A 22,663-nucleotide genomic window follows, 5' to 3' on the forward strand; every position below is an offset into this window, starting at 1 on the left:
AAAAACACTATGATGGTATACAAGGCTCCCGAGAAAACATGCAAGATTCCAGTGAATGACACCACCATACAGCAACTGAAAATTGATAATTAGAAAGCATCATTACAGCAGACTATCAGACACTGCAAGCAACAGCAAAAGTTGTTCTGGAAGAACAAATGTCTGATAAGAAGGGATATAAATATGAAGATTAAGAATTCTAACTCCTAAACTTAAATTTAATCGGTGTTAAATTATGGCTGTAAAATATGGACATTCAAACAATCGATAAAGAAACAATACTTTGAATTATGGTATTGCAGAAGAACTCTGAAAATATCATTGATAGACCACTTAACTCAGAAAACATTACAAGATCCTAAGAAAAGAAGATTTGATCTTCAGGGCACATTTTAAGGGATTCATCATGCAATCCATTTTTATAGGCACTGGAAGTGAAAGTTGATAGCTGATGAACATGAGGCAGAAAAAGAAGATTTTGGATGGACAATGCTATATCCTGGATGGATCAAAAGGACTATTCATCCACAAAGATTAGTCCAGGACCATATAGAACTGGCTACTATGGTTGCAACCATCCAGTAATGGAGATGCCACAAAAGAAAAAGATACCTACAGCAGGAACACTGGACAGTTATAAATTAGAGTCACTGCTAGGATTAAATATTCCACCTACATGTATTATATTTTCCCCACAGAAAATTACAATACTATAATTGAATTCTCATACTGATCTCCACTTAAAAGCATTTTAAGAACTAAAATGGACTTCATGTAGGATACAAGACTTTAACTGTGCTGTTTTTCATATGTGAAAGGGGGAAGTCTGCCTTATTCTACTGTCACTTCGGCTCATTACTAATAAGACTGCTGCATAAACATTGGTATTCACAAGCTGATTTTTAAAAGAAAAAACTGATTAAACTTCTGCAATATCTGTGCATCGTAACTGTTAGATTCTGAAACCTCTTACCTCCAACTTTTTTTTTAAACCAGTACATATGGGAAGACATTGTAAAGGCCATAAAATCTGCTCTCTCTGCATCTCCTTTGCTACCTAGTAATTCCTCACAGGAAAGAGACCTAGAACTTTTTACTATTAAATTCACCCACTACTGGCATAAAGACAGAATTCCGTTTTAGTTAATCAAGTTACACTAGCAGTAAACTTGGTTCATTTTTCCCCACCCAGAAGACTAGTTCTAGAACTGGTGTTCACTATAAACCAGACAACTTGGATGCAGTTGCAGGATCCTGTGTGTTTTAAGCTCCGGAGTCTGAACAGAGACCAGGTACCGTCCCTGCCTTGAGGTCTCTAGGTACACCCTTTGGGATGCTAGATAAAGGACCTGCACCCCTCCAGAGAGCTGAGATCATGTGACCCGCTACCTACTCACTGAAACCAATGCTGACCCCTCAAACTCCTCCCATAGTTTTAATACCTTCTCTCAGAACTCCACCCAAAGGTGAGAGACTTCTGGGTTTACTTCGGGGGGTGGGGGGGGGAAAAAAAAAAAAAAAAAAAAAACCACATGGTGGGTGTGAACGCTACCACGTACGACACAGTCTTTGCAGGGGACTTTAACACATTATTGCTCTCTAACAGCACAACACTACAAAAAACATTTCCCTGCCACAGTTTCCTCACCACTCTAGAGCATCTTTTGGGGTAGGGTCAGGATCATCCAGGGCCCTTCTGTTTCAGTACATGGCTTGGGTTCTGAAACATGAAGTCTTCTCCTGCAGTTTGCCCACTGTGACCTTGGCCAGTCTGTTCTCTTCCCTTCTTTTACCTAACTTTCCATCGCCCTCCCTCCCCAAGAGTCCTTTTTAAAACTGCTCCTGCTCGATCACCTTTGTCTTTGTCCTGCTTGGAGGATTTCTACACTCTTCACTTCCCCCCCACCTCTGTTCAAACAAGATGAAGTAGTATCTTCTCAGAACTTAAACACAACCTCTTAGGATATACTGCTCTACAGCCAAAATGCTTCTGAAATAAATGTAGTCAAACTTTACTAATTCTGGGTCACTGAGAACGAAAATGATGCTTAAAAATGGTTGATTGGCTCTAGTTTTCAAGATATGCTATTGGGTCAGTATATACGACCCTTGACTTGGGAATGGCAGAGGATAAGGGAGTTATAAAGGGAAGGGATCTCAATTTAAACCAGAAAAGACTAAAATACATCTTTGACTGGATCTATGAATAAATCTATGACTGTGTTTGGACGGTACTTGCTTTTTAGGCTAAACAATGAATGATGCAATCTGAAGCTGGTATTGCGTCATACATGATCTGAATTGCATCATGTTATTCCTAGAAGTCATGGATGATGCAATTATCACGAAGCTTACATCACTCTGCTGAACAAATTGCCCTATATCAGCTCTAGAAATCATACAGTGTCGTGCTCTCTTATTTGTCAGTGTTTGATTTTGCAAAGGGACACATTTCTGTTTAGCCAAAGTGAGCAGAGATGCCTCGTACTTGTGTGAACAGTGCAGATAACTTCTGCTATGTTTGTGGTGAAGTGACTTTTGCATCACAAAAGCGCAGTATAACCACTACGGTTAAGAAAGCCTATCCCCTTTATTTTGGCTGCAAAATTGGAGATCAGGACAAGAGGTGGGCCCCACACTTATGCTGCAACACTTGTGCAACAAATCTTCGCCAGTGGTTGAACAGGAAAAGGAAAACTATGCCTTTTGCAGTGCCAATGATTTGGAGAGAGCCAACAGATCATACCAGCAATCGTTACTTCTGCATGGTGCCTCCAGTTGGGAAAGGTGTGTCAAAGAAGAAAAAGTGGACTGTGCATTCTCCAAACATTCCATCAGCTATACGCCCAGTACCCCACGGAGAAGGACTGCCGGTTCCTGATGCACCAGAATCATTCTCACTTGAATCAGACGAGGAAGAGGATGAAACTTCTGGTCCTGAACCATCAATGTCACAGACCCACTGTCATAACTATAAAGGGATGGGTAACAGCTGTCCTGTGTACAGTACTATAAAATCCCTCCTAGCCAGAGACTCCAAAATCCTTTTCCCTGTAAAGGGTTAAGAAGCTCAGGTAACCTGGCTGGCATCTGACCCAAAGGACCAATAAGGGGACAAGATACTTTCAAATCTTGGGGGGGGGGGGGGGGGAAGCTTTTGTTTGTGCTCTTTGTTTGGGAAGTGGTTCGCTCTTGGGACTGAGAGGGACCAGACATCAATCCAGGTTCTTCACATCTTTCTAAAGAAGTCTTTCCTATTTCAAACTTGTAAGTAAATAGCCAGGCAAGGCGTCTTAGTTTTACTTTGTTTTCTCAACTTGTAAATGTACCTTTTACTAGAGTGTTTATCTTTGTTTGCTGTACTTTGAACCTAAGACTAGAGGGGAGTCCTCTGAGCTCTTCACGTTTGATTACCCTGTAAAGTTATTTTCCATACTGATTTTACAGAGATGATTTTTAACTTTTTCTTTAATTAAAAGCCTTCTTTTTAAGAACCTGATTGATTTTTCCTTGTTTTTAGATCCAAGGGGTTTGGATCTGTATTCACCAGGGAATTGGTGAAAGGTTTCTCAAGGCTACCCAGGGAAGGGAATTAGTTTTTGAGAATGGTGGCAGCGGACCACAACTAAGCTGGTAGTTAAGCTTAGAAGTCTTCATGCAGGCCCCCCACATTTGTACCCTAAAGTTCAAAGTGGGGATACAGCCTTGACACCCACATTTTCTCCCATCATCCTCCTCTGAACCACACCTCATAACACAAGGTGAACTGAATGACCGTGTCAGGGATTTGGAACTACCCAAGAGTAAGGCAGAGCTGTTGGGCTCCAGACTACAGCAGTGGAATCTCCTGGCAGGTGATGTTAGGGTTTCCATGTTCCGTGACCGTCAAAAGGATCTGGTCTCATTCTTCTTCATGAAGAAGATCTTGTAGCCTGCAACAAGATAGATGGTGATGGCAGACCTCAACATTGTTCACAATCCAGATGAGTGGAGACTGTTCATTGATTCATCAAAGACAAGTCCTAAAGCTGTTTTACTGCCTAATGGCAATGTTTTGCCATCAATTCCAGTTGGTCATGCAATCCATATGAAGGAAACCTATGACAACGTGAAACAGCTTTTGAGGTGCATAAACTATGACCAACATCAGTGGCAGCTTTGTGGCGATTTGAAGGTTGTTGCTCTCTTGCTTGGTCTGCAGACTGGATACACAAAATACTGCTGTTTTCTCTGCGAATGGGATAGTCCTGCAAGAGATTCCCACTACATCAAGAAAGATTGGCCACTCCGACAGTCATTGGAGCCTGGGAGGAAAAGTGTTCAGCATCCACCACTTGGTGAATCAAGGAAGATTTTGTTACCACCCTTACACATCAAGCTGGGTCTGATGAAGAACTTTGTCAAGGCCATTGACAAGACACAAGCAGCTTTCAAGTACCTCCGTGGAAAATTTCCAAGGTTAAAGTGAAGCTAAGATAAAGGTCCTCAGATTCGTGAACTTCGAGATGATGCATTTGGCCATGCACTGTGTGGCAAGGAAAAGACTGTATGGAAAGCCTTCCAGTTAGTGGCAATCAATTTTCTCGGAAACAACATGGCAGACAACTACAGGTTGTTGGAAAACCTCCTCAAGGCAGACAAAAGCCTTGGTTGCAACATGTCACTAAAGATACATTTTTTGCACTCTCATCTAGATTTTTTTCCACCGAACTGCGGAGCAGTGAGCGACGAGCACGGTGAGCGATTTCACCAGGACATTGCAACAATGGAGAAACGCTATCAGGGCAAATGGAGCCCATCAATGCTTGCAGACTATTGCTGGACAGTGACAAGAGATGCTCCATTTAATGAATACAAGAGACAAGCCAAGAAGCGCCGAGTAGACACTGAATAGGACTAAACTACGTACAGAATAGTTTTTTGCCTTCTGTTTCATAATAAATGTTATTTATATACCCCTTTTGCTGATTTTTAAAGTGTTACATAAACAGGACAGGTGAAATATCATGTAAAGCAACCATAAACATGAATAGACCTAGGTTTACAATTTATGATTAAAACTACTATCTACACAATATACATAGACATAAAATGTAAAAACTTAAATATCTTAGTAACAGTAGCCAATCGGTTGTTTTGTCATATTTGAATTCAGCACATCAAAATACATAATAGCTAGCACATTTTATCTCTGAAGCAGACGACTTCTCAAAAATTGTAGACCAGTGATATCAATTGTCAGATCAAAGCACAGTCATTCAAATTACTAACTCCTGATCCTTCTGTCTGGTATGTACTTGTTGCAAGACCGGTCAAGCAATTGTGTATACACTTCATAATGGCTTTCCATGATACAGTAGTTTCATAACCAGAATTCATAAATTGTACTGACAGATGCCTCAAAATTGTCACATCATACTAGATGTTTTCCTTGCCTACTTACTCATTTAGACTAGCCAGGTCACACAAGTCAAAGATAAAGTGACAGTTCATTCCTAAGTGCACATGTTATAGCTATTTAGATATAGCACAAGAGAATCAGGGTCTTCTACTATTTGTGTAAGCCAACAAGACAAATACCAAAGTAACTTTTTTCAACAAATACTTGCCTCAAACTTAGCAACAGTCTTAAAAGATTCAGTTACAATTTCTGTCCTTGGAGAAATAAAGAATGAGAAAACCAACTACAAACAACACCCTTGAACTATATAGGTATCACCTTTTTTCCTTCTCCTCTCCACCACCTTCAGTGACTCAGAGCACCCATGAGGGTATAACACTTTCGAAACAGGATAAGCAGTCTCAGTTTGCTTTCCAATCCCAAAGTGACACATTATTAACAAGCAAGCTATTTTAGAACCTACATTAATTAGTTGACTTAATGATGTCCAGTGAACTTTTTAAAACTATCACACCTGAATACAGGTAACTAAGCATTCTGCCAGCACTGATTTCATCATATGTATTGGATATTTACAAGAAGCCATTATGAGGTTTGATAAGGTAGCATGACTAGCACACTAACACCCAGGGGTACCATCTGAGAATGCTTTAAGTTCTATTTTCAAGATGGACTTAGACATGGTTAGTTCTGAAAATTTTACCTCAGATCTGTATTATTGTGTCTTCAGTTCACAGCAACTCCATTTCCGTAGCACTGTCTGGCCAGTCTAGCCAAGTGACTACAAGAAATCTGAGTTTTAAACAGCTAAGCATGAAAGTATTGATGGGATCAAAGATTTGCAGGGTTATGAGATGAGAAAAGAGCTAGCCCTCAATTGCTTGCTGGCAGCTTTACCAATTGATGATGTATGACCCAAATGGGTCAGATAGGACTCACTGTGTAGCTCTAAGTTTTGGTCATGAGCTAAATATAGTATCCCAACCTTTAGTAGCTGTCAAGTGGTTTCTCATCTGCTGAGCATTTGAAGACTACAACCTCTTCAGGTTATAAATTTTGGCACAGATCTATGCTCTTGTAACCTCTAGACTGTGGTATTGGCATACGTTTTAGCAGGGTATGATAGAATATACCCTTGTGTTCACACCGTACTTGCTATTGAAATATTTGTACATAGTCTGCCATGTCAGATTTAAAAACTCAATTTGCGGATCACTATTATCCTGGCAAAATGTACATAGCAGCATTATATGTGAAGTTATAAACATAAGCTGAGATCACGACAAAGTAGGTTTTCCAGATAAGTCTAGGGAGTAGCCAAACCAGTTCCTCAGAGACTGAGAACAACCTGACACCTCAGCCAGGTATAAACACAACTGATGCACCATTACCAGCTAAGTGACCATTCTTTGGCAGGAAAGGGAGCAGGGGCAAAAATCTACAACAGGGGTAGGCAACCTATGGCAAGTGTGCTGAAGGCAGCACACGAGCGGATTTTCAGTGGCACTCTCACTGTCCGGATCCTGGCCACCAGTCTGGGGGGCTCTGCATTTTAATTTAATTTTAAATGAAGCTTCTTAAATATTTTTAAAACCTTATTTACTTTACATACAACAATAGTTTAGTTATATATTATAGACTTATAGAAAGAACTACTGAAAACGTTAAAATGTATTACTGGCACGTGAAACCTTAAATTAGAGTGAATGAATGAAGACTCGGCACACCACTTCTGAAAGGTTGCCGACCCCTGATCTACATCTTCACAAAACAACAGCATGGAGTTTTCTTCCACACAGACTGCCTTGTCACTTTCTCCCATCTGGAAATGCTTCTCCGGGCAGGGGGGGGAGAGGGGGGGAGTAGGACTATAAAAAAAAGAAGGGGCAGACACCACAAGACAGACACACCCTGGCCATCGCATTCACTGCGCCTGAAGAAACAAGGGAAGCAGCTGTTGGATTCTGGGGGAGGGGTTTTGACCTCAAGACTTTGGTCAGTAAGACTGCTGAAAGCATGGGATATGAAAATTATTTGAATCTGATTGTTAAATTAGGCACCAATAAATATTTCTGACTTATGCCTCATTACTTGTATGTACTTAAAAATCTTTGTAATTCATAGTAAACTTTTTTGTTTTGTTTTATCTAATCTATTAAGTGTCTGAATAATTGTTTAAAATAATAAGATGGCATATTCCCTTAAAGGAATAAGGAACTTAATACATTTGCACTGTCCAGGAGAAGGCTGGGCAGTACACAACATACATTTCTGGGGGGGGAAGATCTGGGACTGAGTGTGCTGGGGTCACCCTGCAGCATAACCAAGGCTAGTAAGAGCCAAGGTGTGGCTGACTATCTGAAGCACACACAGACATAGCTGGAAATGATAAACTGCTGGATGCTGTTTATGAGCAGTCCAGATTGGAGGCTACAGTAACAAGGCACTGTAAAAGGCACCCCAGGTTAGAGGGCAGGGTGACAGCTACTCAGCTAACTTGTACCCCAATAGGTTACATCGGGGCCTTCCTTTGAAAACCCTCTTGTAATTTAGAGGTAAAGCCTCAAGGGCCTTCAGTCACATGAACCACACTCCACTGCGTCTTACCACGTATTTCTGTTAAAACTTTAAATATTGGACCAATATGGAGTTACTCTCTATTATTCCCACTTGGGGGCAAAAGTGTTTACTAGATTACTATATAATCAAGATTATATAAAGTAGGATCTTCATGGAGATGGTCTTGCAACTATAAAATGCTCTTCCCCAAGATATAGGCATACTATGATGTATAAAATCATGGCAGGAGAACTAGAAAGTATATTTCCATTTTGATTATTTGATGGGACTGCTGTTGTATACAACTCAGGGAAAGTGTTTCTCTCCCCCCCCCACGAATTTTAAAAATTCTCGTTGCAAGCTTTTCCCAATTACTATTCATCCATGTTAAATTTGTATTATAGTAGGCACAGGAAACATTAAGGGTTGCTTGGTTTTCCTTCCTCAACAGGATATAAAGAGTCCATGAAGATCAAAACATTAAGTTAAAAAACATGAGATATTAAAGTGAGGAATTCCATTAATTTCACTCTTGTCTTTCCTCACAATGTCTTTCAAAGTCTCACAATCAGGCCCTCATACCATGAATCACTTCACAAATAAGAATGATGAGGCTATGCATCAGCAGCATCACTAGCATTTGACTGCAGTATTAACATAAAACTTTGCTGTCATTGCACTGTGTACCAAACTTTATGAGCATTGCATGTTATGACAAAGGGTACCCTAGTTTGGAAGAAACTTCAGGTTTTTCATTTTGGAGCCTAGACCTCAATTACCTGCTATTTTACAAGATGCATAAACTCCTTTATTAAATCATATTTCATGGAAATTTGCTAAAGAATGTTATGAGTCTTATGAAGGCTATTACATCTTCTTGTACTCAGAGCACTTCAGGAAAATGGTCAAATGTGATTTGACTATGTTTTTAGACTATGTGCATATATTTTGCTAGAAATGATGTATTACTGTTGAATTCAGTATAGGCAAAAGTTACAAAAATGTGCATCATTTCCTTAGCAATCTGACTAAATGCAAAATAGCAAAAGAAAAACAATACAGCTCATGCAATATGTAAATCTCTACCACCATCTGGAGGTAAAACTGTGCTATGGCATTAAAAATGTGTACATTAAATTGAGGTAGTATCAACTTCATTACACTTCAAAGCAGATGATACCTATAGGCTAATGCTATCACATAGCAATGTTTGAAAAGGTAGCTCTAAGCCTCCATTTTCAATAGTGCTTCTCAAACTTATTCTTTGATGAGTATAAAGAATTAGTTCTTCAAAATTACTAATAAATGAAAGTGTTATGCAGTTTGAAATCTAAACACTATTAAAATTAAGTATTTGTAATTCTATGTGGTAGGTATGCCGTTAAATTGACAAACTAGGGTTTTATATGCCATTATTGCAGTCCAGTAGCGCTGAAGGTTTTGGCATTCATGTGCGGTCAACAGGAATTTTTGCTTTTCTAAATCTGCGGGGGTGGGGGGAGGGAGGGAGAGATGGGGACTCTGGTTGTCAGCCCTGGGTGGCTGGGGTTCATGCAGAAGGGCCATGCACACCCAGGAGGCAGGGATAAAGAGGACAGCTGGAGCACCACCACCTGGGCTCAAGCTCTCCTTCCTCTCCCCCCACTCCACTCCCTCACCAGGAGGCAGCCTGGGCTCCAGCTGTCAGCCCCAGGGTGGCAGCAGCAGTAGCACAGACATAAGGGTGGCAATGGAGCACTAAGTCTGCTGTTAAAAGTAATGACATATCACTTTTCACATTGCCACACTTACTTCTGTGCTGCTACTGGCTTGGTGCTGCCTTCAGAGCTGGGTGCCCAGCCAGCAGCTCTGCTCTATCTTCAGAGCTGGGTGGCGGTATATGTACTGGGGGGGGGGGGGGGGATAAAACAACTATAGACACCAGGAAGGGGGGCCCAATTAAGTAAGTTTGAAAATCACTTATTTAGAGCATCCAGCAGCTGTACACAGTTAATTAAACCATTTCCCCTGTTTAGCAAATTACTAAGATCTCCCTCAACATGTATTTGTCCAGAGAAGTTAAGGAAAACTTAATGAAGATCACAAAAATTGGTAGGGGGACTAAGGCACAGCTACTGTACCAGAAATAATACTACTATAATCTAGCGAGGTCATATTCAGGGCCTCCAGTCCTAATGATCAACTCCTCCCCCTCAGTGCCTCCTGCATGCCGTGGAACAGCTGCTCAGCAATGTGCAGGAGCTGCTTTTGGGGGGGGGGGGGGGAAGAGGGGGAAGGGAGAGAAGAGGAGCAGGGAAGAGAAGGGGCAGGGGTGGAGCAGGGGCGGGAAGAAATGGGACAGGGCCTTAGGGCTAAGTGGAGTTGAGCACCCCAGGGAAAAAAAATGTTTAAATCAAAATGGGGGTCCTCAGGTTGCTAAAGTTTGAGAACTGCTGCTCTGGACAAACCATCCTGCATGGATAGCCAAAGCTACCAGCCTAATGAACTTTTGCTCAGCCCTAGTGCCTTGGATTTCAACTGTGCGCGTTCTAGAACTCATTGGGAAATTTTCAACTACATGTTTTTTCATTGGAAAATGCCAATTGGTTAACTTTGTGATGCCAAATTTTGTGAAGACTTCTCAGGTCCAGGATGGAATTACTAGTTTAAAAAAAAATCACACAGCAAATATTGCAGTGGTTAGGGCACTCATCTGGGATGTGGGAGACCCACGTTCAAGTCCCTGCTTTGAATCAGATAGAGCAGTGGTCTCCAAACTTTTGATCTTGCACCCTTATCAGTCAAAAATTTGAGCACGCACCCCCAATATATGTATAAATTATATACATGTACTACTATACTAATATATTATGTACATTAAAAAACATACAAAATAGAAATTAAAAAAGGATGAGACAAAGATGAAAAACAATATTTAAAATAATTTTTATTGTATATTTATTAATGGTACAAAACACTTTTGCTCTCAAAAAAATTAATATTTTGTAGAGAGCAATGTGATTGAATATGCTTCATTATTTCTGAAAATCTTGGTTTAACACTTTGTGATACAGCAATTTGAAGGTCTGGATTAGGGTTAGGGTGCGGGAGGGGGCTTAGGGTTAGGATGCAGGGTCTGGGAGGGAGTTGGTGCAGGAGGGCGCTCAGGGTAGGGGTGTGGGATGATGCTCAGGGCTAGGCAGGCAGGAGGTGCAGAGCACTTACCTGGGACAGCTCCTGTTTGGTGCGGGGGGGGGGGGGGAGGGTGCAGGTGGCTCTGCGCAGCATGGCACCGCCCCCATGGCCACAATTCTGGGAGCTGCCCCCCAAGCAGGGCCACCCAGAAGGCAGGGGCTTTAGGGGCTGAAGGGCCCTGACCTGCAGCTCTAAAGCCGCTTTCGGAATGCGGCCCTGCGAGCACGGTCCGGAGGACTCTGGAGGAGCAGGGACAGCCGCACAGCCAGTGGCCAGAGAAAAGCGGCGCTTTCCCCTTCAAAGTGCCGCTTCTCTCCGGCCACTGGCTGTGCGGCTGCCCCTGCTCCCCCACGGGCCAGAGGACTCAGGGCCGCATTCCGAAAGGGGCTTTAGAGCTGCAGGCCAGGACCCCGGGACCCCCTTAGCCCAGGGCCCTTCAGCCCCTGCATTCTGGGTGACCCTGAGATTCTGGGGGGGGGGGGAAGGGGAGAAGAGAGAGAAAAGCGGCAGCTTCCCCGCTCACTCATTCCCTCCTCCTCCAGCAGCGCTCCTCCTGCCGCACCCACCAGTGGATCGTCATGTGCACTCACTGGGGTGCGTGCAGCTCACTTTGGAGGTCACAGAGAGCACTGGGCTATTGGCTATTCTGTGCGTAATTTTTTGTGTGAAAAGTTTCAAAAGGTCTGTTTCATCCCCACGTGGAATAAAACCAAAAGGCTAAAATTTTGCACAGAACAGAATAGTTGTTCTCCAGAATCTAATGGTAATATCAAAAAAAGCAGTGACAACTTTCTTCCAAGCCACACAGTTTTGCCTACAGTTTTTTTTTAAAAATAAGTTAATCATATCTATTTATCTGACCATCTACTTTCCCTATTTAGGTCTATTACTAATCATTCATAATACAACTCCAGAATATATATAGTTCATAGGAATAAGTCAAGTTCCTTCTTTTAAAAAAAAAAGGGCTGAAGTTTTGTAACACGTTAAATTAACAGTCTTAAGTGGCCCCTCTTACCATGGTTATCTGGTGAATTTTGGATTCAGTTTTTCAGAACACCTTAAAAGGAAGAAAGGTCACTGATCTGACTGAAGTATCTTATCCAAAATATTTACACTCAGACAGATCACCTTTCAAAGTATTAGTCTACTAGAAATTCAGATCTGAAGAGAGAAGATAGTTTTAAACTGGAGATTAAGTACACACACAGGCATGCAATCAGTGACTTTGACGTATTAATCTGCATCGATCATCCTCCTAAGCAGCAACACCACCACCAAAATTTAGTACTAGAAATTTCAAACAGGCACTCCAAGGTAGACCTAGAACTGGAGGAAGATTTGATAGCAGGTAGGTCTGTATCTGAGTGGTGTCAAGTTTGTGTCTTTATATTACAGCTGTCAATTAATCACACTTAATTCACATTAATGATGATTAATTTTTGAGTTAATCGCACTGCTAAACAGAACACCAATTTAAATTTATTAAATATTTTGGATGGTTTTCTACATTTTCATATATATTGTATTCGGTGTTGTAACTGAAACCCAAGTGTACATTTTTAATACAAATATTTGCACTGTAAAAATGATAAACAAAAGAAATAGTATTTTTCAATTCACCTCATACGAGTATTGTAGTGCAATCTTTGTTCTGAAAGCACAACTTACAAATGTAGATTTTTTGGTTACATAGCTGCACTAAAAAAAAAGTAAAGCTTTAGAGCCTACAAGTCCACTCAGTCCTACTTCTTGCTCAGCCAAGTGCTAAGACAAACAAGGTTCTTTTACATTTACAGGAGATAATGCTGCCCTCTTATTTACAATCCACCAGAAAGTGTGAACAGGCATTTGCATGGCACTTTTGTAGCCAGCATTGCAAGGTATTTACGTGCCAGATGTACTAAAGATTCATATGCCCCTTCATGCTTCGATCACCATTCCATGCTGATGACTCATTAAAAAAAAAGTGTTAATTAAATTTGTGACTGAACTCCTTGGGGGAGAATTGTATGTCCCCTGCTCTGTTTTACCTGCATTCTGCCATACATTTCATGTTATAGCAGTCTCAGATGATGACCCAGCACATGTTGTGCATTTTAAGAACACTTTCACTGCAGATTTGACAAAACACAAAGAAGGTGCCAATGTAAGATTTCCAAAGATAGCACTCTACCCAAAGTTTAAGAAACTGAAGTGGCTTCCAAAATCTGAAAGGGAAGAGGTGTGGAGCATGCTTTCAGAAGTCTTAAAAGAGCAACACTCCAATGTGGAAACTACAGACCCCAAACCACCAAAAAAGAAAAAAAAAAAGAAAAAAAAAAACCAACCAACCTTCTGCTGGTGGCATCTGATTCAAATAATGAAAATGAACATGCATCCGCCCACACTGCTTTGGATTGTTATCGAGCAGAACCAGTCATCAGCATGGATGCATGTCCCCTGGAATAGTGGTTGAAGCTTGAAGGGACATGAATCTTTAGCAGATCTGGCACGTAAGTATCTTGCGACACCAGCTACAACAGTGCCACGTGAATGCCTGTTCTCACTTTCAGGTGACATTGTAAACAAGAACCAGGCAGCATTATCTCCTGCAAAGGTAAACAAATTTGTTCATCTGAGCGATTGGCTGGACAAGAAATAGGACTGAGTGGACTTGCAGGCTCTAAAATTTTAGTGTTTTATTTTTGAACACAGGGTTTTTTTGGTACATAATTGTAGATTTGCAAGTTCAACTTTCATGATAGAGATTGTACTACAGTACTTGTATTAGGTGAATTGGAAAATACTATCTTGTTTTTTACATTAAAAGTATTTGCAATCAAAATATAATATGAGCACTGTACACTTCATATTGTGTTGTATTTGAAATAAATATATTTGAAAATGTAGAAAATATCCAAAAATATTTAAATAAATGGTATTCTATTATTGTTTAATTGTGATTAATTTTTTTAATTGCTTGACAGCCCTACTTTATTTTCCATCTACAGGTTTTGATACTTATTAGTCCAGAGTATTAATTCAAGATCCATCTGGAGGGCTTTTCCCTAAAGAGCACAGAATAGTTTCCAGATAGTTGAAGAACTTTATATTAAACAATCAGACTCTAAATCAATGGCACTCCTGTTACAAAGAATTAACAGGCCAAAACGCAAGGATATGCAGTAACGATATTTCCTCATATTCCTTTAGTCCCTCAGGAATCAAAACACATCATTGTTTTTGTGGAGAAAAATATAATTACTGACCCTGGTAGAAAGACATGTCCAAGAAGGCAAACTACAGAACAACCTTGACACTGGACCAGGAACAGATAGTAATGACCAAAAAAAAAAAAAAATCAACACAGGGGAAAAAACCCTTAACAGCATGTAACCTACCTGGGTGAGCCATACCCCTCTCCCACAAAAGGTATCCAAGAAGTAAGCAGAAGTTTGTTTAAAAAAAAAAAAAAAAAAAAAAGTAGCCATATTTGTATAGCTTATCAAATCAATAAAGTATCACTGCACAGAACTGACAAGGAAAATCCAAGATTTTATTTTCATGAAACTAAAGCCCTAAGAAGTCAGTTATATCATATACAGAAGCCAGAAGGCATAGACTACCTATTTAGTCTGGTAAAGTATTCAAAATTCTAATATGGTATTCTGCATCAAATTTATTTCTCAAGATAAGCCATCTGATATTTCTCATTTAGAGAAGCAGTATTGTTTTTAGGGGAACAAGAAATTATAAACAATGGCAAGAGGAGAGGAGTTCCTTTTCTAAGTGGAGACTGAAGTTTTGTAAAAAAAAAAAAAAAAAAAAAAAATGTTGATTGACGCTTTTGTAGCAGTACTATCTGACTTATCAGAATGCTTTCTATGACTGCAGATTGAGACTACCCAAAATTGGCATTTTAATTTTCTCTGGCATCTTCATTGTAAAATAGACTTCTTGTTGCAAAACATTAGTGAATGTTAGTGACTTTCACATTTTGAAAGCACAATATACATACTAAATATTGTTGTTTTGAGTTGTTAGGTTCCACTTTAATGCAAAGTGTGATTATACATTTACCAGGTATATTTGTAGTAGTGTCATTGCCCAGCAGAAAGACTTACAATTCAATGAAAATTTAGCACTATTCATTGCAACATATCTTCAAGAGTATTCTCTCCCTCAAAAGAAGAAATTCAGTCTTAAAATTAGATTTTTTAATATTGGTCTTTTAAAAAAAAAAAAAAAAAAAAAAAAACACACAGACCACACACTTTGCCCAGACCACAGAAAACAAATCTGAGTTTCACTATTCTTGCATGTGTTTAGTCTTTAATACATTTTAAGGATTAATAATACATATTAAACTACTGAACATATTCTCCTCCCAACACATGATCATTTCATAGAGTCAGATCATAGAATCATAGGACTGGAAGGGACCTAGAGAGGCCTTCTAGTACAGTCCCCTGCACTCATGGCAGGACTAAGTATTATCTAGACCAGTGGTTCTCAAAGCCGGTCTGCTGCTTGTTCAGGGAAAGCCCCTGGCAGGCCGGGCCGGTTTGTTTACCTGCCGCGTCCACAGGTTCGGCTGATCACAGCTCCCACTGGCTGCAGTTCACGGCGCCAGGCCAATCGGGGCTGCGGGAAGCAGCGCGGGCCGAGGGATGCGCTGGCTGCCCTTCCTGCAGCCCCCATTGGCCTGGAGCCGCAAACCGTGGCCAGTGGGAGCCACGATCAGCCAAACCTGCTGTCGCAGCAGGTAAACAAACTGGCCTGGCCCGCCAGAGGCTTTCCCTGAACAAGCAGCAGACCGGCTTTGAGAACCACTGATCTAGACCATCCCTGACAGGTGTTTGTTTCTTTGGTTTTGAATAGTCAGTTCAACACAATGCTAGGATAGTTATTTTCACTAAAACTTTGTGCTAGATAACATTATACATTACTCCAATGAATAAATATTTTATTTAGAAAGAAGGACAGATTGCAGAGATGGTCCAACACTTTCTATAAAAATTTAAATTTCAAAAGCAACAGAAACCACATTTTAAAATAAGTTTAGAAGTTGATCTAATACGGTTTTCTTGCTTTCATTTTGTTTAGGCTCACCACCCTTATACTCTATTTTGCTCATTTACAGAAATAGATACAGTCCTCAGGCAGTGTCTGAGCAGTGAATGGTCTTGCATACCATAGGCATTACAATATAAAAACAAAATTGCACTGAGTTATGTACAGTAGGAAAACTTCACATTATCTTAATTGTAAGAAACCTTGACATACCATGCTACATGCTAAAAAAGTGACAAGAGTAGGGCCCAAAAAAATCCCTGAGGAACTCATTAATGTCTATCCTATGAATGTGTATTAACAATAGTGCATATTGTGTATTATAGGTCCATACGCCAATCATTAGCCAAGTCTTAAGCATTTTGTCATTGGAACGATGATGGGAAGGATAAGCCCACATGCAGAAGCCCCCAAGATTGCATTTTAGTAAGCAAACTGCAATTTTAATTTACAAAAAAGGAAAAAGGTCTACAAAAGCTTTGACTGTAGACAGAACTAAGGTTTATCTCAGCATGAGTTTTCAGTTTAGTTATAACCCCCTGAAAATTAGCTTACAATACAATATTTTAATTAGAAGGTATCAACATATGATCCAGTCACTGTAGAAAATCCTAATTTTAGAAGCAGTTTTAAAAATACTCACTGTAATATCCATATAATACTGTGTCCTCAATTTGTCTTGTGACATTAGCATCAGCCCACTCCTAGGAAGATTGAAGGGGGGGAAAAAAATATGTAACACTTATTTCACAAAAGTAACACTTTCAATCCATAACACATTTTTGAAATCCTAAATATTTTGCTATTGTCAAGCGTATGAACTGGGAAGCATGACATTTTGTTCTTGGTGGCTTACAGGAATTCAATCAATCAATTGAATTCTTACAGCTCTGGAAGAACAATTTGAACAGACTCAGACTTACAATTCTGAATACAAAAAACACAGACATGGTAAAAAGGCTGTGTAGTTACCATTCTGCATTATGCAGTTATTAATATTTGTTTTGATCATTGAGTTACATAATATTCTTGCATCTAAATACCACATAACAGACAGCACAGAACAACTCCACTCAAAATTAAAGAAAAAAATAATATAAAAACATACTTATAATTGAAAACTTGATATCAAAGAGCATTTTCATTATATATCTGTCAGGTATCTACGATAGTATACTTTTATGGTCATATTTATATGGTAATGAGTAATTTTGCAGGAGAAACCTATAGACAGACCAACTGCACTGGCTACTTAACCTCCATTTTAAAGGCAAATGGAAGAAGCAGTGGGGTTTATTATTGTTGAATGTTGAGAAAAATATGCCCAAATATGTGGTAAGTCCTTTATATTTTAAAAACTTTTAAAATAAGATGCTAAAAATAAAAAACTAGGTATGAGAACGGATTCAAAATCTGCTTAAGCCATAGTATGTTGACCATGTAGGTAGAGTAGGGTGTCTACCCTACACAGTTAGGTCGATGCAAGGCAGCTTACGTAACCCTAGTTATGTCAGTGTACACACTACAGCCTTGTCCCACTGATGTGGGTGCCCTACTACACGATGTAACAACTCCACCTTCAAGAGAGCACTAATGTCGGTGTAGTTAGGGCAGTGGTTCCCAAACTGGGTTTCACAAACCCCGGGGGGGGGGGGTCGCAGAACGTTACAGGGGGTTCGCCAGAAAAATTTCTCTAATGGCGGCCAGAGAACGCCAGGCATTGGAGGCAGCAGGTGGGACCCGGTTGCAGGGCAGACAGCTCAAGCCCCAGAGAGAGCAGGACCAGGCAGTTTGGGCTGGCAGCCCGAGCCCTGCCCCCGTCAGCGGGGGAGCCGGCAGCCCGAACCCCAGCACTCTGCACCGGGCTGGCAGCCTGAGCCCCAGGGAGAGCGGGGCCGGGCAGTTGGGGCTGGCAGCCCGAGCCCCGGGGGTCAGTGGGACCTGCAGCACGAGCTCAGTGGAGCTCAGTTGACTGGGACGGTCAACAGGGTCCAGCAGCAGGAGCCCCACAGACTGCGGAGCCAGCAGCCCAGACCCTGGCGTGGGGCCAGTAGCCTGAGCCCTGTAGTGGGCAGGGTGGCAGCCGAGACCCCAGGCACGCATGAGGCAGCTCGGACCCCTGTCCTTGTCAGACAGGGGAAGTTGTTATGGAGGGCAGAGTGAGCAGGGGCCACGCTGTACATTGGAGGTGGTCCAAGCTAATTTGTCCATCGCAGGACACCCTCCTAGGGACAGACCTCGTGGCAAAAGAAAAGCTGTTTGCAAACCAAACCAGCTGGAAGCACATTGTAGCCCGTGTAGCAGTGTTAAGGTGCCTCAGTAATTGTCATTCTCTCTGGAGTGCTGTTTTGCTTCAGTGAGACTTGAGTGAATCTTCTCATTTTCTAGTTTGTTGGTTGTTAGCAGTCTGTGTTGTTTTTATTAGACATTTTGTACACAAGTTCAATGGATAAGTGGCTGAAAAAGGAAAGAGTAAAGACCCAAGAATGAGCTAGTATTTCCTCAAGTCCACACTGTGGAAAATCTAAGTCTAATGATTATGATGGTCCTGGAAAGTCACTTACAAAGAAAAGAAAATATGACGATTATATAAAATATGGCTTTACATGCATTGGTGATCAAGAACATCCACAACCACTGTATGTGATATGTGATGATGTTCTAGCAAACAGCAGCCTCAAACCTTCTCTACTTCAGCGCCATAGAAACTAGGCATCCTGCACACATCAACAAGCCTGTTGATTTTGTCAAGTGAAAATTAGCTGCGAGGAAACGTGACATTACCAGTTTTATATCCAAAGCAAGTACTGATAATGCAAATGCACTTGAAGCGTCATACTGCATGAGCTACCGAATAGCAAAAGCATCAGAAGCCCATATCATAGCAGAGAGCTTGATTGGTCCACGTATAAAAGAAGTAGTTCATTGCATGCTTGGAGAAAAGGCTGCAGAAAGGATTGACATGGTACTTTTGTCCAACAATACATTGTCACGAAGAATTAATGACATGTCAAATAATGTAGAGATCACAATTGTACAGAGTGAAATATAGTCCATATTATGCTATACAGTTGGATGAAGCAACTGATGTAGCTAATCTAGCTATTTTGCTACTGTTTGTAAGTAGTGTGAATGAAGGTCTGGTTGAAGACAACTTGTTGTTTTGCCGACCATTGGAAGAAAGTACAACTGGAGAAGATATCTTCAATCTGACTAATGCATATTTTCAAGAAAAGGAAATAGATTGGTCTCGTTGCCTAGGCATTTGCACTGATGGGGCCACTTCAATGACGGGGAAGTATACTAGATTTGTAGCTCGAACAAAAAAGGTATCAAAAGTCTCTTGGACTCATTGCAGCATCCATTGACAAGCCCTCACAACAAAATGCATGCCTGGGGGACTGAAGGAAGTGCTGGACAATGCAGTCAAAGTGGTGAATTTCATAAAATCATGGCCAACAAATTCCAGAATATTTCACGTACTTTGTGAAGAAATGGGTAGTATACACAATTGTCTGTTGACCCATACTGAAGTTAGATGGCTCTCAGGGCAAAATCCTTGTGTGCTTGTTTGAGTTTAGAACAGAAATCCTAATTTTTTTTCAACAACCACCCTTTCCAAGAATTAATGACCTAAATTTATCTCTTCAAGGTCTCAATATAACAGTTTTCTATGTGCAAGAGCGAGTTGAATCCATGATAAAGAAGTTGCAGTTCTGGGAAAGTTGTTTGGAAAACAATCAAACTGAGTGTTTCAGTAATCTTCATGACTTCCTGGCAGAACAAACTTCAGTTGGATCAGTGCACTAAAACCAATATAACTGCACACCTAAAAGGACTTTGCACAACTTTCAGGGAATACTTTCCAGCCGTGTCAAGCGATGACTGGATTTGCAACCCTTTTAATGATACCACTTTCTCAACACAGATATTCAACACTGAGGAAAGAGAGAAATCGATTGAAATCTCCTGTGATTACGAACTGAAAAGGAGTTTCAGACATCTGTCATTGATCAACTTTTGGCTGAGTTTAAGAAACGAGTACCCCCTTCTGGCAGAAAAAGCTGCTGCAGTTTTGTTACCATTTTCAACAACATACTTATGCGAGAAAGCGTTTTCCTCGTATGCACATCTGAAAACCAAATACAGAAACAGACTTGATGCTGAACCAGACCTGAGACTATCTTTCTCCAGTGGTTCCGGACTTCCAAGAGCTATGCAGAGCAAAGCAAGCGCATCCATCACACTGAGGAAATTTAAACTTAAATCCCTGGAAATATTCATTTTTAGGAGAGGGTTGACGAGATTTCATAATTTAGTGAAAAGGGTTCACGGGCTGCTGAAGTTTGGGGCGAGGAGGCGTCTATATTGACATTGCCTTACTTATCTTGGCTGCTGGCTGCCTTGTCAATTTCACAGCTACATGCTGGAGCCATGAAATGGACAAGAAACTTGGGCAGCTGAAATACTGCTGCTCCAGGCTCCCCACTCCTAGCTGGGCTACTGCCTGGAGGCTCCTATACTAGGAATTATACTGCTTTAACTGTACTAGTATAGTCAAATGGTACAATTTGTGTATTTTGGCAAGCCCTAAGAATTATAACAAGAAGATAGACCTAAGATGTCTAAAACCCACACTTCTGGGAATAAAGATCCTCAATTTCATCAACCCCTGCACAGTCAATGTTCCAAAATTTGAGTTTCAGGCTTGTTTATTAATTTTCAGTTTTCCTCAGTAAGGTTTTATCATTTACAGAGACCTTACTCGTGTTATAGGTTAGTAGTTATAAAAAAGGGATTAAGACAGTCTGTGTATTAGTCTCTTTAAGCAAGGATCTTCCTGACACCTATTTGTCAAATAAAAATATCTATCCCACATTGTGTACTTCTTATAAGTCTTAAAGTTCACAGTAAGTCAAAACAAACTTCACATTAAGTTCATTATCTCACAATTATAACCAAGTTTGGGGCAGGATCCAATTACCCAATGCCAGGCAATGACCCTTTATACTCTTACCCATTCTCCTCCCCAGATGTCAGAGAATAAGAACCTTTCACACATGCTGCAAAGCTTAACAGATATGGGTTCTGGCAGATCAAATAAGGAGAGCACATTCCTGAGTTAAGTGCTTCTCATGGAGGCAATAAAATGGAGAGTTTAGGGTGGAAAAAATCCTAACATGCCCAACCAATGCTAGAGTAGGAATTTCTAAGCATCATGGCAGAGATAGGATTTTGGGACTAATTTATATAAAGAGAATAAAAAAGTACTTAATTGTGATAGAAAAGTTCTCATGCATAGTTTGCTTTTTTTTTTAAAAAAAGTATCAAAAATGAATGCACTCCTTTTAATTATGTGCTCTTATGGGAAATGAAGAGTTAACTTAAACATATGGTTACAGTGAAGACTTCTCTGCTCTCATGAAAGTCTTAAAAGAGGATATGAAAAAGGTCTTGTCAAAAGTAATGTAAACGTATGTCAAAAGAAAATATGAAACCAGGTCACAATAGCAAGCACCAAATCAGCCTGGTGCTGATTAGCAACAAACAACTGCAATTTTAGCCATCAATGGTATTCAAAAATCCTGAAGGAGAGGTAACCAGGAATTAATATGACAGCAACAGAATCATATGCCCATGTTAGAAAGATATTCCTGTTTGGCATCTACATTCTACCAGATAATCTCCATATGTAGCAGCTGAGTTCTCTGCTAAATGAGAGCAACAGGAAGGATAGCAGCAACGTGAGATGTACCAATAACAGCAGGAGACAATAACAGAAAGTTTGCTTTGTCAATTGAATTATTTTTAAAATGCAAGTTATGTACAGGAACAAAGGTATATTTCTATAGAGAAGATTACATGTACAGTACAATGCAAGTTATTAGTAATTAAAAATTGTGTCTATTATTTCCATTTCCTTTAAAATTCCATTGTTCTATGATAAAGTAATACAATTTACCAGTCCCTCTTCTGCTTACAAAGAATCTTTTGGTGAAGTAAGCTTTTTTTTTTTTTTAAACCTAAAGGTTGTACTTGGATTTTAAGAAATTGTCAGTCATTTAACATTCCCCTCACCCATCTACTTATCCCATTGGCTATCAATGCCAGAATCTGTTAACTAGTGGTGTTCCACAAGGGTCAGTCCTCCGACCAATCCTATTCAACTTATTTATAAATGATCTGAAGAAAGGGGTAAACAGTGAGGTGGCAAAGTTTGCAGATGATACTAAACTGCTCAAGATAGTTAAGACCAAAGCAGACTGTGACGAACTTCAAAAAGATCTCACAAAACTAAGTGATTGGGAAACAAAATGGCAAATTAAATTTAATGTAGATAAATGTAAAGTAATGCACATTGGAAAAAATAACCCCAACTATACATACAATATGATGGGGGCTAATTTAGCTACAACAAGTCAGGAAAAAGATCTTGGAGTCATCGTGGCTAGTTCTCTAAGATGACCATGCAGT

At 40.3% G+C, this 22,663-nt stretch overlaps 1 protein-coding gene across 5 annotated transcripts in view; it reads right to left on the minus strand.

The window, feature by feature from the left end:
• The window catches only part of LMBRD1 (LMBR1 domain containing 1), a 216,375-nt gene that overhangs the window by 188,713 nt on the left and 4,999 nt on the right, over positions 1-22,663 (minus strand). For all 5 annotated transcript variants that reach the window (XM_005280088.5, XM_065587944.1, XM_042848855.2 and 2 more), the window contains exon 3: positions 16,833-16,893. In XM_005280088.5, the coding sequence (XP_005280145.1) occupies positions 16,833-16,893 (61 nt within the window). The remainder of the gene's footprint in view (positions 1-16,832; positions 16,894-22,663) is intronic.

The sequence above is a fragment of the Chrysemys picta genome, chromosome 3, assembly GCF_011386835.1.
Source record: "Chrysemys picta bellii isolate R12L10 chromosome 3, ASM1138683v2, whole genome shotgun sequence".
In the NCBI taxonomy this organism is placed as follows: domain Eukaryota; kingdom Metazoa; phylum Chordata; order Testudines; family Emydidae; genus Chrysemys; species Chrysemys picta.